The following is a 17329-nucleotide window of genomic DNA, read 5'->3' on the forward strand; positions in this document are numbered from 1 at the left end:
TCATCTGGCTGTGCTTGAACTTCGTCCTTCCTATTTTAATATTCTCTTGCTTTTTGTTCTGCTCTCTCACACCATAACACCCATTCTTTACATTTACCCTTGATATTTATTTTGTTTCATATAAGATTTGAGGCTTTGGGCTCTCACCCATTTTCCCAAGGATTTTGTATAGTTGGAAGGACTTGTTATTCGTTACTTCCAAGAGGCTCATGGAGCTTTCGCTTTTCCCTTTATTCTGGATTGCTGTTATTTATAGACTCACAGGAATTAGAGATATGTATCCCCATGCAATAGAGATTTGTTCTTTACAGTAAATTCTCCAGTGCTTAGTCAAGAGATAGTATTTCTGCTACCAGGGCACAGTCCAATAGACTTCAACAGGAAATTTTTCCTTGTATTTATCCCAAATTTTTCTTTGTTTCATTTAATCCTATTACTATTAATTTATATCCCTTTAGGCCACTGGATAACCTTCCACTCTCGCTTTGGTTTCACATTGTACAAACAAGTACTGATATTGTCAGTTTCTGTATCCCCTACCTTTAAAGCATGGTTTAGCCAAGCTAAACAACATCACCTTATTTTAATGTGTCCTCCATATATCAGGCTTTCCAGCCCCTTTATCATTTATCATGCTTCTCTCTGAATTTGCTCCAATTCACTGATGTATTTCTGGTATCACCTTGCCCAGAACCGTGTGTGGTGTTTTCTACTTTTAACCCCTGCAGATTGCTTAGTGTTATTTCTCTGTCCTCACTAGCACTCACTGTACCTCCTAATTTAATATAATCTCTGAATGTCATTAATGTGCTGTTTAACTTCCAGATTGTTAATAAAGATGTTAAACAAAACCAGTTCTGCCACCAGTCCTTGCAGCACCCCATTGGTCAACCTCTCACAACTTGTTACATTGTCATTTATCATAATTACCCTTTTTAGATAGTCCTTCAGCCAGTGTGCAAGCCGTGACAGTAACTTTAAAAAAGCCCATTTGAATAAATTTTTCAAATAAGCCTATAAGCTATATTGTGAAGCACCAACAATGAGGAGTCCTTGTGGCACCTTAGAGACTAACAAATTTATTTGGGCATAAGCTTTCGTGGGCTAAAACCCACTTCATCAGATGCATGGAGTGGAAAATACAGTAGCAGATATATATACACAGTACATGAAAAGATGGGCGTTGCCTGATCAAGTGGGGGGGGGTTCAGTACTAACGAGACAATTCAATTAACAGTAGAATACCAAGGGAGGAAAAATCTCTTTTGTAGGGGTAATGAGGGTGGCCAATTTCAAACAATTGACAAGAAGGTGTGAGTAACAGTAGGGGGAAATTAGTTTTTGTAATGACCCATCCACTCCCAGTCTTTATTCAGGCCTAATTTGATGGTGTCCAGTTTGCAAATTAATTCCAGTTCTGCAGTGTCTCATTGGAGTCTGTTTTTGAAGGTTTTTGGTTGAAGAATTGCCACTTTCAAGTCTGTTATTGAGTGACCAGGAAGATTGAAGTGTTCTCCTACTGGTTTTTGAATATTATGAATGAAGCGCTTTTCTGTAGTATAGGTGCACATTATGGCAAGCTGTGTGCAAGTATGATGGAGGAATAGAGGGGCAAGAAACTTGTTTCCTCCTCTCAGCACATGGAACAAACAAGATCTGGCTGCTTGCACTCCTTCTGCACAGTTTTGGGACATTGGTGTGCTGCACAGCCCAAAGAGTGTCTATCTGTGCAGAGGTGCTTCCGTAGCCTTGAGCCATAATTTTGGCTCTAAAGGCTTTACGTCTACTGCAGTCCCTTCATTGCAAATTTTGCTGCTTGATTAAACAGTACTAAGAGAGTTGTATGTGATTTGTTCTTCATAAAGCCCTGATGTTTATCACCCATATTTTTGTCATCATCCAGATGACTAGACCTCTTTCTGCTAATATTTATTTCTTGATTTGGGATTAAAGTTAGAATCACTGGATATTAGTTGCTAGGATTGCTCTTTCCTGGTTTTAGGACCCTCTTCAGCAAGCTGCTTAAGCATGTGCACCATCCCACTGAAGTCAGAAAGACTACTCTTTGGTTTAGTTACACATGTGCTGAAGTAACTTGCAGAACCGGGGCCTGAAAGTGCAGTACTGCTTCTCTCTTAACTCTCCCCAGATATCTGAAACATGCTTGTTTCTCTGTGAATTTTCCAAAATAATTCACGGTGGTTTGTTAACTTAATTAATTTAGGACCCTGGAATCCATATCACGTGTCCCTCCTGTTGTGTTTTCCTGTACTAGTTTGTATTAATTTTTTTGCAAAGTCCTTGTTATTGCCCAATTTCTCATACCTCTCTATTTGTCTTGTTAAAAACTAGGGTTTTTTTTAATTTTTTCCCCATAACTGTTTGTTTTCATGTTTATTGATGAACCTAGCTTCTTGCCAGGACTTTTTTCCCTTAGCCCTGGTCTACACTACGAGTTTAGGCTGAATTTAGCAGCGTTAAGATCGATTTAACCCTGCACCCGTCCACACAACAAAGCCATTTTTGTCGACTTAATGGGCTCTTAAAATCAATTTCTGTACTCCTCCCCGACGAAGGGATTAGCACTGAAATCAACATCGCCGGGTCGAATTTGAGTTAGTGTGGATGCAATTCAACAGTATTGGCCTCTGGGAGCTATCCCACAGTGCTCCATTGTGACCGCTGTGGACAGCATTCGCAACTCGGATGCACTGGCCAGGTAGAAAGGAAAAGCCCCATGAACTTTTGAATTTCATGTCCTGTTTGGCCAAAGTGGCAAGCTGATCAGCACAGGTGACCGTGCAGATCTCATCAGCAGAGGTGACCATGGAGTCCCAGAATCGCAAAAGAGCTCCAGCATGGACCGAACAGGAGGTACTGGATCTGATCGCTGTATGGGGAGACGAATCCGTGCTATCAGAACTCCCTTCCAAAAGACGAAATGCCAAAATATTTGAAAAAATCTCCAAGGGCATGAAGGACAGAGGCTATCACAGGGACCCGCAGCAGTGCAGTGTGAAACATAAGGAGCTTAGGCAAGCCTACCAAAAAACCCAAGAGGCAAACGCCCGCTCAGGGTCTGAGCCCCAGACATGCTGCTTCTATGATGAGGGGGTGCCCCTACCACTGTCCCACCCCTGTACGTGGACTCGAGCAAGGGGAAGGGGAGTCTCATGCAACAGGGATGAGGATTTTGGAGATGAGGAAGATGATAGCGCACACCAGGCAAGTGGAGAAACCATTCTCCCTGACAGCCAGGAACTGTTTATCACCCTGGATCCAATACCCTCCCAACCCGGGCTCCCAGACCTTGAAGGCGGAGAAGGCAGCTCTGGTGAGTTGAAAATATAATACACAGTTTAAAAGCAAGCGTGTTTAATGATTACTTTGCCCTGAAGACTTGGGATGCATTTGCGGCCAGTACAGCTACTGGAAAAGTCTGTTAACGTGTCTGGGGAGGGAGTGGAAATCCTCCAAAGACATCTCAATGAAGCTGTCCTGGAGGTACTCCCAAAGCATTTGCAAAAGGTTTCTGGGGAGGGCAGCCTTATTGCTTCTTCCATGGTAGAACACTTTACCATGGCAGGCCAGTAGCATGTAGTCTGGAAACATTGCATAAGAAAGCATGGCAGCATGTGGTCCCAGTGTTTGCTGTCATTCAAGCAACATCCATTCTTTGTCTCTATGTGTTATCCTCAGAAGAGTGATATCATTCTTGGTCACCTGGTTGAAATAGGGGAATTTTATTCAGGGGACATTCAGAGGTGGCCGTTCCTGCCGGGCTGTTTGCCTGTGGCTGAAAAGAAATCATCCCCGCTGTTAGCCATGCGGTGGGGGAGAGGGGTGAAGCGATCAGCCCAGAGAATTGGGGGGGGGGGGGTAGTTGGGTTTGTGCTGCACGTTAACCCGAAAACATCAGCCCCTCCTTTTAAATGGCTAGTGTGTCTTTTTCAGTTTTAATCTCCCTTTTTTTCCTCCCGCAGCTACAAATGTTTCAACGCTGTGACTAGCATCTCTGTCCCAGAGGCTAACACAGATAAGAAGGTGAAAAAAATGCACTCATGATGAAATGTGCTCTGAGCTCATGCAGTCCACCCAAACTGAAAGAGCCCAGCAGAATGCGTGGAGACAGACAATGGCAGAGTCCAGGAAAGCACAAAATGAACGTGAGGACAGGAGGGATGCACGAGAGGATAGATGGCAGGAGCAACAGGAGAGGTGGCGGCAGCATGATGAAAGGAGGCAGGATGCAATGCTACTGGAGGATAAAACTGATATGCCCCGGCATACGGTTGAGGTGCAGGAAAGGCACAGACCGCCGCTGCAGCCTCTGTGTAATCAACCACCCTCCTCCCCAAGTTCCATAGCCTCCTCACCCAGATGCCCAAGAACGTGGGGGAGGGGGGGCCCTCTGGGCACCCAACTACTCCACCCCAGAGGACTGCCCAAGCAACAGAAAGCTGGCATTCAATAAGTTTTGAAGTGCAGTGTGGCCTTTTCCTTCCCTCCTCCCCTCCTCTCCCACCCCTCCCGGGCTACCTTGGCAGTTATCCCCCTATGTGTGACAGATTAATAAAGAATGCATGAATTTGAAACAACAATGACTTTATTGCTTCTGCAACCGGTGATGGAAGGGGGGAGGGGAGGGTGGTTGGCTTATAGGGAATTAGAGTGAACTAAGGGGGTGGGTTTTCATCAAGGAGAAACAAACAGAACTTTCACACAGTAGCCTGATCAGCCATGAAACTGGTTTTCAAAGCTTCTCTGATGCACAGCGCGCCCTGCTGTACTCTTCTAACCGCCCTGGTGTCTGGCTGCGCGTAATCAGCGGCCAGATGATTTGCCTCAACTTCCCACCCTGCCATAAATGTCTCCCCCTTACTCTCACAGATATTGTGGAGCACACAGTAAGCAGTAATAACAATGGGAATATTGGTTTCACTGAGATCTAACCAAGTCAGTAAACTGCGCCAGCGCGCTTGTAAATGTCCAAATGCACATTCTACTACCATTCTGCACGTGCTCAGCCTATAGTTAAACAGCTCCTGACTACTGTCCAGGCTGCCTGTGTACGGCTTCGTGAGCCATGGCATTAAGGGGTAGGCTGGGTCTCCAAGGATAACTATAGGCATTTCAACATCCCCAGTGGTTATTTTCTGGTCTGGAAAGTAAGTCCCTTGCTGCAGCTGTTCAGACAGACCAGAGTTCTTGAAGATGCGAGCATCATGTACCTTTCCCAGCCATTGCACACTGATGTTGGTGAAACATCCCTTGTGATCCACCAGTGCTTGCAGCACCATTGAAAAATACCCCTTGCAGTTTATGTACTGGCTGCCTTGGTGGTCCAGTCCCAAGATAGGGATATGCGTTCCATCTATTGCCCCACCACAGTTAGGGAATCTCATTGCAGCAAAGCCATCCACTACGACCTGCACATTTCCCAGAGTCACTACCCTTGATAGCAGCAGCTCAGTGATTGTGCTGGCTACTTGCATCACAACAGCCCCGCACAGTAGATTTGCCCACTCCAAATTGATTCCCGACTGACCGGTAGCTGTCTGGCATTGCAAGCTTCCAGAGGGCTATTGCCACTTGCTTGTGAACTATGAGAGGGCTGCTCTCATCTCAGTATTCTTGCGCTTCAGGGCAGGGGAAAGCAAGTCACAAAGTTCCATGAAAGTGCCCTTATGCATGTGAAAGTTTCGCAGCCACTGAGAATCATCCCAGACCTGCAACACTATGCGGTCCCACCAGTCTGTGCTTGTTTCACAGGCCCAGAATTGGCGTTCCATGGCATGAGCCTGCCCCATTGCCACCAGGATAGCCAAATTGCAGGGGCCTGTGCTTTGAGAGAAGTCTGTGTCCATGTCCTCATCACTCTCGTCGTCTCCTCGCCTGCTTCTGCACATACTGCATGATTACGCGCAAGGTGTTTACAATGCTCATAACTGCCGCGGTGATCTGTGCGGGCTCCATGCTTGCCACGGTATGGCATTTGCAGGAGAGCAGAGTTGCAGGGGAAAGCGGTCGTTCAGTGACAATGGTTTGCAGACCTACTGCACTGTCTGCTGCCAGGACACAACAGCTGAGAGGGCTGCACGTTTGCTGTGTTATGGCGAGATAAGAGCAGTCAAGCAGAGTTGCAGCGGAAGTGGCCCTGCAAGACCACCAGGAGAGCAGAGTTGCAGCGGAAGTGGTGGCTGATGACCTGCAAGGTGGATTCAGGAGAGCAGAGTGGCAGCGGAAGCGGTGGTTCAATGACGAAAGTTAGCAGTCCTACTGCACCGTCTGCTGAAAGCAATATGGTGCCTGCACAGAAAAAAGGCCCGAAATGATTGTCTGCCTTTGCTTTCACGGAGGGAGGAACAACTGATGACATGTACCCAGAACCACCCCGAACAACGTTTTTGCCCCATCAGGCATTGGGAGCTTAACCCAGAATTCCAATGGGCGACGGAGACCGTGGGAAATGTGGGATAGCTACCCACATTGCAATGCTCCAGAAGTCAACGCTAGCCTCTGTACTGTGGATGCACCCCGCCGACTTAATGTGCTTAGTGGGGACACACACACAATCTACTGTATAAAATCGCTTTCTAAAAATCAACTTCTATAAATTCGACCTAAATTTGTAGTGTAGACATACCCTTAGTATATTTATAAAAGCCCTTCCAACTCCCCTTCACCTTTTTGGATAACACTAACTCATTCTGCTTTTTTGCTTCCCTTATCTTCCGTCACAAACCTGAAGTGTGACTCTAGCCTTATTTGGTACCCTTCACATTCTCTATTTCCATTGAAGACTTTTCACTCTCTCTTTGAGCTTACAATGCTGAAGTTACAGAGGCTGCCCGCTTGTTCCTTGTATTTTAATTCTGCAGGATAATTGAACTGCTGAACCTTGATTATAGTAGTTTAGCATTCTTTAGTCTTTCTCTACACACACATTTTAATACAGCCTTCCTCTGCACCATGCTCAGTGTTCCTCTCATTTCCACAAAATCGCTTCTATGAAATGTAATGCTCTTATGCATGTACCGCTGTGTTCTTTGGACCTGTTCCTTTCTACACTTACTTAATTACACTTTACTCCTAGAAACATAGGAATTGGTAAAACAAAACAGATTATTTCTCCATCTTATTCTCAATCCTTCCTTCGGTAGTGGCCAATACCAAATAATTCAGAGGAAGGTTTAAAATGATGCACCTGGTCAAGCGTGCAGCACTGTGCTACTGGAGAAAAATTCCTTCCTGAACCTAGCTGGCAGTCAGCTTGCCCCCTGAAGCATGAGGATTGCTCAATCTCCTTGTTATTTTTAAACCTGTCTGATGCAACTGCAAACATTATTCCTACTTACATAAATGTGTAATCCTTTTTTAATCTTGCTGAAACATTTGTCTCTCTAATATCTTGTGTCAGTGAATTCTCAGACTGATTATAGAGAGCATGAAAAAAAAATCTCCTGTTACACATTTTTAAATTTGATGTATCTCAGATTTCAGTTTTACCCCTTATTTTGTGGTATGCAGCAGAATGAATAGGGGAGCCCAATTAGCTTTTGTTTTTCTATACCTTAATGTTTTTGTATACCTCTGATTCCATTTTATTTTTATTTCTAAACCAAATAATCTTAGTCTTTCAAATCTATCTATATATGTAAATCCTTTTACTCTCTGCCTCTAATCAATTTTGTTTTTCTTATCTTGGCTTGTTTTAATTTAATTTTTTTTTGACATTGTCTGTACTGAGATGAGATAACCAGACTAGAATGCCATATTTAGAGTGAGGAAGTCCAGTGCATTTATTTAACACCATTTTATGTTTTCTTTATTACATTTTATCCTTTCTCAATACATAGAAAATCTTTTGTTTTATTTTTAATGCTGTATGTCAAGAAGGCATCTTCACTGAGGTGTCCACAGTGACTTGTACTGCCAGATCTTTTTTTGATGAGTTTACATCTCATTCGTAATCTGTGGTACTTTGTTGTGGGGTTTGCCCAATATGCTACCATGAGCATGGTGAGATTTATCTGTCTTTCTGTTGCCTGATCAGTTAGTTTTTATTAGGATCTTCTAGAGTCTCTCATAGTTCTCTAATATTTTAGTAACCTGAATAATTTGTCTGTCAGCAAACTTCTCCATCTTTGTTTTGTTACATTTATTAATGTTCTATAAAGAAAGGTGAGCCTCACTGTTCACAGTACTCATTCTTGGAGTACCCCCACTATTAACTTCCTTCCACTCTGAGATCGGGCAGATTTCCCATATGCTTTGCTTTTGGTCTCTTCTCTGGATTTTTAACATATGATACAACTTTTCACCTTGGTTTCTAAGCTTTCTCAATAGCCTCTTGTGAGGAATGTAATAAAAAAAAGTTCTACTCTTCAGAACATTCAGTAACAGCTAGAAAGCATTTCTAGTGGGGCAGCAATAACTACAACTATCGCTATCTCCATTGAGATGATGGCCATTTCCATAATTCATCCAGTCTGTAATCCCTTTAACCTGAGATGGGAAGAGTCCAGGAGTCACTCCTATTGTTATGGCTAATAATAATGTATTACTACTGCTACGAATACAGTACCATAAATGAACATGGCACTTTCCCAACACATCAAAGACAATGTCCCTGTCTCAAAGAGATGATAATTTAGGTTGAATTTTACATCCAAAAAGGTTGCATAGATGCTAAGTCTTCCAGTCACCCATTCCACCCTGACTTTACTGCTCCTAGATCTCTGCTGAGAATGTTGTGTTTTACTGGATAGCTCACATTATTATTATTAGCTTGTTGGTTGCTGTGGAAATTACGAAGAGAAGCACTATTTGTTATGCACAAACTCTTCTCCCCAAAGTGAAAAATACTTATGTCTGTAGTGTGCAGTAGTTAAGTATTGTCATTCATGCCATGTTGTCTGTGAAGCTGGTTGTTTGGGCATCCATATCCTCCTCCCCTGGTGATTGTCCCCTGTTGTATTGAGATACAGGAGAGCCGGTGTCCTGTTTTGCAGTAATGATGCTGCTATAAGTGATGCATAGATGCATTTTACAGCTATCATCCCATCACACTTAATGTCTGCTGTCAGGGATTATAGTCCCCTTCCTTCTCTTTGCCACTGAAAACTGCATTTGTAAAGTCCCACTTTATTCACCTCTTCTGAGCCCTGGTCTACACTTAAAAATTAGATCAACCTAGCAACATCACTCAGGGCTGTGAAAAATTTTGTGCCCTGCATAGGGTGACCAGACATCAAATGTGAAAAATCAGGATGGGAGTGGGGGGTAATAGGAGCGTATATAAGAAAAAGACCCAAAAATTGGGACTGTCCCTATAAAACCAGGACATCTGGTAACCCGAGCCCTGCGTGACATAGTTAGATTGACCTTACCCCCATTGTAGATACAGGTAGGGTGATGAAATAATTTTTCCATCCGTCTGGCTACTGCCTCTCAAAGAGGTGGGTTACCTGCATAGGTGGAAACCCCCTTTCTGTCGATTTAGGAACTGTCTGCACTACGGTGCTACAGTGGCACGACTGCAGCCCTGTAGCTGAGCTCCTGTAGCAACTGTAGTGTGGACATACCCTTGGTTGGCACATCGTTTGGACAGAAAGTAGTGGGACTCTTAATCTGCTGCTGAGTTTTCAAGTGACGTGAAGATAAGAAGGCACATGTGAGATTCTGCTGGTGTGGTTTTGAGGGGTAAAGTTGGTTTGTATTGAATTTGCCATTTGTCTCTTTAGGAGTGGAGTGTTGAAGCAATGTCGAGAGAGTCTGATTAGGGAAGAACTCTCGTACAGTTATTCTTTTACTGTTTGACTCCTTAAATGTCAGCATTTATATAGTGTTGTTCATCTCCAGAGTGCTTTGCATCTAATTAATCATCACAAACACCCTGGTGTGTTGTTAATAAAGTATTTGTATACCTGTTTTTTACAGTTGAGGTAGCAAGAGTCTTTTGTTTTGTTTTAAAACCACCAATGGAAATGTTTCATTAAATTTAAACTGTTTTTTAAAAAGAAATACTCCTCTGCTAGGAAATGAGAACCAAAAAGTGTCTGTTTTCAACTATCTGTGCTCAGGTAAATGCTATACTTATAAGGAGCATAAATAGCAACAACAACAAAAAAAAGCGGGGGGGGGGAGAGAACTACCCACTAAGGTACTACTAATAGCATTGACAAGGAATTTTTTTCCTAAAAATTATTTTAACCATATGATGTCTCTTTAAATATAGTGTTGAACTCAGGGAAAGAAAAATTTGTTCAGGCGGAATTAGTGTTTAAAAAGATTTCTTCTTTTTTTAGTTGGATAGTGTTTGCTGCAAATAAATGCTGGATGCCACCTCCCCTTTATTTTTGCATTCCACATTTTGAGAGATTTCTTTTAGCAAAGAAACATAAAGGTCAAAAAGCTCATCTCAGTTTTTCTAGCATGTGTGAATTTTTCATGCTGCTCCCAATTTATTCATCTCCAGTCATCAGCCTTACGTGATCCCATAGCAAAGTACAGAGAACAACTAAGATGCAAACAATTTAATGTGTTTTCAGAAACAAACAAAAAAAATTTTTGCGATTTGCTTGTGATTTTTTATTTTGTCAGAGTGATAGCACTACACATCTGGCTATCCTGAAAGTTGTCATTTATAACCAGCATTTGGATAGCCATATTTGACCAGTTAACCTGTTATACATTTTGCTCAGTAAAAAAGTCCATTGTCCCTGTCATGTGACACTAAAATGATTATAAACACTAAAAGAGTTAACAGTCGGGGGTCCATCTCTGCTGGGAATGGAGTCAATTAACTTCAAAAACAGTTTGGGGCCCCATTCTGACTCTTGTCAGGTCAGGAGGGCCTGTCTAGTTTGTTGCTTGGAGGGCAGGGGCAGTGTGCAGGGCATGGCGCAGCGCAGCAGAAGTGTTCAGCTTCACAGCGTCTGCACTTTGAGCATGCCACGTAGTGCTGGAATGCGGCCAAGGTCCACCAGGGCCAAGTCCCAGTAGCTGGGTCTTGTTACCTCTTAAAAGGTCCAGGAACCTAGTTAGAGTTTCAGTGATTTGTATAGCCACAAACACTCATTCCCTTTTTCAGATGTCTTTTCCCCTTAATGGACAACATGTACCCTGTACTTCGAAATTTTCTGGGTTGAGGGTGTTGCGGGGAGGGAAAGGGAGAGGGCTGCATTCCCTGCCCTGCCTCTTCCAGTTTCTGGGAAGGGGGAAAGCTTTCCCCTTCTCTCCCAAGATTTGTCAAGGAGCATTAGGTAGATGTTCCCTAGCCATTAACCAACTTTGTGGGGTGTTGCCTTGTGAGAATCACCCCTAATCTGGGGGACAGCCAGCCCCAGATGGCAGCAGCAGATGCAGGAAACAGACTTCTTTTAGCATAGCAATCATTTCACTGGGTCATGGGGCTGTGCAAAGGTTTGGGGAACACTTCTCAAGCAGCTGCATTCGAGCAAGTTCTTTCCTGTTTTGGCTGGTATTGTATTTGGGGATGAGGCGATCTCCTTCTGCTCAGAAGAGCTTCTTACCAATTTTGGAAGAAGAGGGTGGAAGAGCTTTTATTAATCTGCTGCCCTCCTCACATTTCCCTCAAAGAAGGCTGAATGAGGGTGAGGATATTGGCATCTAGTGCTAACTGAAGAACTTGTGGGTGGTGGGGGAGAGGAGTTTTCTCAGAATTTTCTGTAAATTTTGGCCTCTGAAACGCTCGTCTGCATTTGAAAATTGAACAGAGCCTACACTCAGTCCTCAGTGCTCCATCTCTAGAGGTAGTTAGAGAAGGAGGGAAGAGGGGAACCAATTTGAGTTAGAAATTGGAGAGAAGGGAGGAGGGCGGTAAGTGAATTTTCAACACCCGTGAGGGTACAACTGTGTTTGACATCTCTTGTAAAATTCCCTTGACTTTGCTTATAGAGAAACAGCCTGTGAAGTTAGGCAAATTTCTCTTACCAGGCTATGCTTTTCCGTAAAGAAATACGATTTAACTTAGATGCATTTAATATATCCCATGATAGCTATGCCAAGTTAAAGTGAAATATCTATGTGTGACTCTTTCACCAAAAAGAAGAGAGAGTGGTGTTTCAGCCAATAAAATATTGCTTGATCCTATTGGATGAAAACTTGCTAAATTTGCATTGATTGGGCCAGGAATGCTTGTGTGTTGGCAAACCTTGGACATAATTTGGCACATGTACTCAGTGATTTACAGGACAGAAGAGGAGATAAGCAAGCAATGCTGAGCTCAAAAAATGTAAAGTGTGTCTTCTCTTAACAAAATATTTAGGTGTGGCTTCCATTGCTCTCTTATTAACACAGCTCTACTTTAACTGATGGTCTTGTAATGCAGTCTGTCATGCAGTCAAAATCTGGAAATGTCAAGTTACTACTCTTTGTACTATAACTTCTCCTCTTGTCATGCAATAATTTTTATTGTACCTTAATGGGGTTATGAGCAGTTTGAGTTTTGTTGGAGACTGAAGCATTTTTGGTTTATAAAGTAGAGAGAGGCCCATTTGGTTTAGTCATTACTTGCATAAGAGTTTCCCTGTTTCACTTGCTATGACACTTCATTTTAGGGCTTCTTCAGCAAACGTCTGAAAGGCTCCATCAAGAGGACAAAGAGCCAGTCAAAGCTGGACAGGAATACAAGTTTCCGTCTTCCATCTCTCCGCAACGCTGATGACAGGTAGGAGTTTCTGCACTTCCTCAGAAGGAGGCTGGTAGTTTCAGCTCAACTCTTCCAAAAATGCCTGGCAACACGTGTTAGTCTGTGTAAGCATGCCTGCAAACTGACAGAAATGAGGGACAACTAGAGTGGTTTTGTTTTTTAAACGATCAGAAATATATCTGTTGGCCTGTTAAATGTTGCGTGTGCTTCCATCAGATGAGATTGTTACTAGTCCTAAAGATGGCTGGTGAAAAAGGGTTTGCTTAAGTGTCTGCACTAAAATATCTTGTTCTTTTTTAGCACCTCTCCTCCCAGGTCTCCAAACACCTTATAAGTGTTAAGTTTCACAATACAGTATTGTGGCCCTGTCTGCATTAGAGAAATTTACACCAGTGTATTTACAGCACTGCAAACACAAATATCCTGATGCAGTGCATCTTCATTAGGGGTTGTGTGGTGTAGTTACAGTGCAAATCCCCAACACATACTGTACTGCAGAGCATCACTATTGGGGATTCATACTGTTGTCAGATACAATCATGTACTTACCGCAGTGTGAATTTCTTTAATGGAAGCAGGGCCTGTTCTTCAGAAAACTAGAAGTCAGGATTACAGCTCCCAAAATTCAGAAGCTAGTTTGGTGAGACGCACTTTAGCATTCTCAGTCAGTATATCTTTGCTTGCTTGTATTTTGCTGGTGGCTTGGGGAGGGGCAATATGTTTTGGTTTTTACTCGCCTCAACTGCATTTTTCGCTTTTGTAAAGTGTCATGATCATCTTTACTGGAAGCCAGACAGGTTATTTTTTACTCTGTGAAGCCCAGTGGTAGAGTTGGATTGAGTGGTAAATGGGCTGCCCAGTACTTAGGACCCTGACAGGCTTCTTTGACTTTACAACATTATTGTGTGTTTAATGCGTTTTCGCTCTCTCTGCTGGGCTGAATTCATTATTTGTGTCTGTCATGCTGCGCTGCTTCAGTCGATAGTGCTGCCTTCTTAAAAAGCAGCACCATAAAATCGTGGAGACAGCAAGGCTTCAGATGTTAGAGGCCTTGTTAACTTTGTGAGTTATGGAGAAACTGCTTACAGGATGTAGCCAACAAAGTGGATGATGTGCTGCTCCTTCAATCATTGCCATGTCACCCATGCTATTTTGACTAAAGGTCTGTCATAAATTCCTATTATCGGGGACTTATAACTCAGCTATGAAAATTGACTCCAAAGGCTTAAACGTGGTGAATACGGTCACTACCTGGTGATACCTTGTGGTTTTTAATGGGGGATTTTGCGAACTTTAAACAAAGTTTTCTGATATAAAGTCTTACACCCATGAGTAGTGTAAAGCCTGCATTTGTGTTCCTCTGGCTACACATGGTTTCAGCTGAGAATGCCGCCTTGCTACATGTGGATTGATGGACATTTGCTTTTACTGCATAAGGGAAGCACTGTTTTCTGAGGGTGGAAAGGGGTAATTATATTTAACACCAGTTACTTTGGTGTAGAAGCTGGCTACTCTACACACCCTATTTTTTCTCCTAAAAGATAGCACACAGGTTTTTAGCATGCAGACATGAATAATCAGATAGACCTAAGGGACTCGGCAATGATTTGCAAACTGTAAATTCTATTTCAGGCCCTGATGCCATTTGGCACCATCAGTCTGTTGTGTTAATGTGCCATGATCCTCTTAAGACGCCTAGGGCTGAATTTAAAAATAATGGCCCAGTGGGCAAATGAATTGAGGCGTTCCAGTGGTAGGGCCCAATATAGGGGGTGAGGAAATGGGGAGCTGGAGAGCTAGATGCAAAGTATAGCAGCCTGAAAGGGAGGCTGGCTGGCATGATTGAAAGCTGCTGCTTTCCCTATCTCTCGTCCCCCAGCGCTTCCACACCAACCTTCCCCCTTACAGCACTGTCCTCAGAACTCCCACTTCTGTGCCTCGTGCCCCTGCAGTCTGTAGCTCCCACACATCTTTGCCACCATTCCCCTATCAACTGCAGCTCCTACTCCAACACCTCCTCCGCCTTGTCCCCGCGCTAGAGATGCTGCTAGGAGGGGGTCAGACAAGAGTTGCTAAGATAGTTGGGAATTAAGCTACTCTGCTTTCTAATACCGGGCTTGCTCCACACTCTGAGCACAGCAATCCTTTTTCTGGGTAGTGGTCAGAGGGCGTTGTTGGCATTTGTGACTTTGCCGGCCCTTGGCCCTGTGACATGAAAATTGAATTTTTAATGTATTTGCACAGAAATTCTAAAGGACTCAGCAGGAGCTATGATAGGCAGCCAAGAAATCTAAACAATGAGGACAAATCCTTGTTCATTTGGAGAAGAGACTAAGTTGGGTAGATAAAGGCCCAAGGTGAAGCAGCGAGCCAGGAGAGAATAGTTAGGCTTCATCTGGCAATAATAAAATTCACCCCAGCTTCTTTATTGCTATCAATAAATTACTGTTCGTGTAAGAGAGTATTACTCTTTTGCTTGAAGTGTGTAGCAATTTCTTTTGACATCACAGATGCTCTCCCAATGCGCATTTGTAAAGTGTTATGCTACAGGACAATGAGGGAAAAGAGTACTGTTTCAATCTCTTTGGAAAGAAATTGATGAGCGTTTGTAGCAGTACTAACCTCCTGGGCACCTTACATGGAAGAGACTGAATGTTTAATGGAGTTGTGTTTGCATTAGTGGCCTCTTATCCGGAAATGCACCACTCGAATACAGCATCTTTGAAAGTGTGTAATTGTATACATTACTTTACTTTATAAATACAACCACAAAGGAAGCTAAACCCCACTGTACAGTGAATCTTACCAATGATTTTTACTAAGTTTCACTTTGCAGCCAAAGGTTTCAGAAAACACAATTGGCTGGTATGGTGTGAAAAGACAACTGAGAATTCACGTGGGAATGAGGCAGTGAAGATAGGAAGACATAGCTTAAAAAAAAGGGGGGGGTGATGGGGTGGGAGAAGGAGGAGGAATTAAAAAAAATATTCTCAGCCTCTTTAAAACAATATTGAATTTGTTTATTCAAAGGACAAAAGAGGGAGATGCAACCATTAAAACTGTGAACAAAGAAAGGTGAAAAATTAGCATTTGTTTTTCTGCAATTGTGTATAATTAATATGAATGAATTAGCATTCTTCCCAACCTCCTATGTCTTCGCTGCCCCTTTATTATTATTGATTTATTACATATAAGAACTTTCCTAGCCTAATCCCCAGTGAAACATACCTACCCAAATCTAAGGAGATGCTCACAAAGGATGTCATGGTGTTATGCAAGTTTCTAGGGCTAGATAGGCAGGAGACTAACTTCATTCCATTTCACAAAAAAAAGCAACATTATTATTATTTATTATTAAAATAAACAATGTCATTAGCTTACTCCAAAATCATTCACAAAAATTCGCTCCTTCCTACCGAGTGGGTATGGAGCGAGATGAATATTGCTGTTTCATTTTTCTAATGGTTCCAAGATGTTCAGGTTCTATAGTGATAGCGGTTCAATTTATAGATAAATACCTGTAAATGTCAGGAGATTTACTTATCCTGGTGTGTTTCAGGATTTGGTATTGCAGATGTGTATCTCATTCAGGATGTTGGCAGGTGATGCCCTGTGAGCAGAATTGTTTTGAGGTAGAGAGATGACCCAGAAACATTGTAGGGAAGGGGTTTGGAGAATGAGAACTGCCATACAGGATGCAACTGGGACTGCTACAGAGGGGAAGCAATTGATCATCCAGCTTAAATATACTGAAACTGGGTTCAAAACCAGGTTTCAGTATAACTGGCTGGCATACCAGGCCAGCTCTTCAAAACTGGGATGTTAACAACACAATACCTGTGCACCCAGTCTGGGTCTGCATCTTCCACAGCACAGTTTTATCACTGACTTACCTCACTTAAGCTATTCTAGTTTCTGGCTCTCTCCTGAGCAGAGCCTGCTGTGCCTGCAAAATTGTTTCTCATCTTGCAGTGCTCTAGCTTGAAACTTCCAGACTCCCTTCTCATTTGTGACCTAAACCAGATTTGAATGGAGTTGTCCAGATACATATATCCTATACAGTATCTCTCTGGGATGCAGTATCTCATGTTGCAAGAGCATCTGGCATCATTTACTGTGTCAGCTTTCACATTTTTCCTAGGCAGGTTCCCACTGCATTCGTCTCACACAGTTGCATCTTACGTGTGTTGGGAGTGTCTTCCTAAAGCATAAAACTTGTCTACTGACTCTAAAGGTAAAACAGCATAAAAGGTTCAAGGATAACATGCTTTGGATAGGGGATGGGGCAAAGAGACCAAATTAATATAGTCAATTTGTGGCTGGGAGTCTGAGAGCATTTCCAACCGGCCTCATAATCCTTCTCTTAGGTTTGTTTCTGGTGGGGAGTAAAGATGGTTGAGCCTGGTTGCATATGCTCTCGGCAACGGCATTAAAGCTCTGTGGACAGCTGGGAGGGTTTTGCCCTGCTGGGATTTACTGCCACGTGGGAATCCTCCTGATGTAGTAAAAGTGATTTTATGGCATTATCAGATAGTCGTAGTTTGCCAAACGTTCCCTTCTGTGCTTGCTAAGAATGGACCCTGCCAGGCACCAGGGCAGCCAGTAGCCATGGCTTTGGGATTCGTGGTGAAGCGCTACCGCTGCTCTCACACC

General features: G+C 43.0%; 1 protein-coding gene across 8 annotated transcripts in view; it reads left to right on the plus strand.

Annotated features, from left to right (window-relative positions):
• The window catches only part of RASAL2 (RAS protein activator like 2), a 269432-nt gene that overhangs the window by 206670 nt on the left and 45433 nt on the right, over positions 1-17329 (plus strand). For 7 of the 8 annotated variants that reach the window (XM_073356487.1, XM_073356488.1, XM_073356489.1 and 4 more), the window contains one exon: positions 12585-12694. In XM_073356487.1, coding sequence (XP_073212588.1) covers positions 12585-12694 — 110 coding nt within the window. Of the gene's footprint in view, positions 1-12149; positions 12260-12584; positions 12695-17329 lie in introns of those variants that run through there. The other variant, XM_073356493.1, reaches the window with a different exon arrangement.

The sequence above is a fragment of the Lepidochelys kempii genome, chromosome 8, assembly GCF_965140265.1.
Source record: "Lepidochelys kempii isolate rLepKem1 chromosome 8, rLepKem1.hap2, whole genome shotgun sequence".
NCBI lineage: Eukaryota > Metazoa > Chordata > Testudines > Cheloniidae > Lepidochelys > Lepidochelys kempii.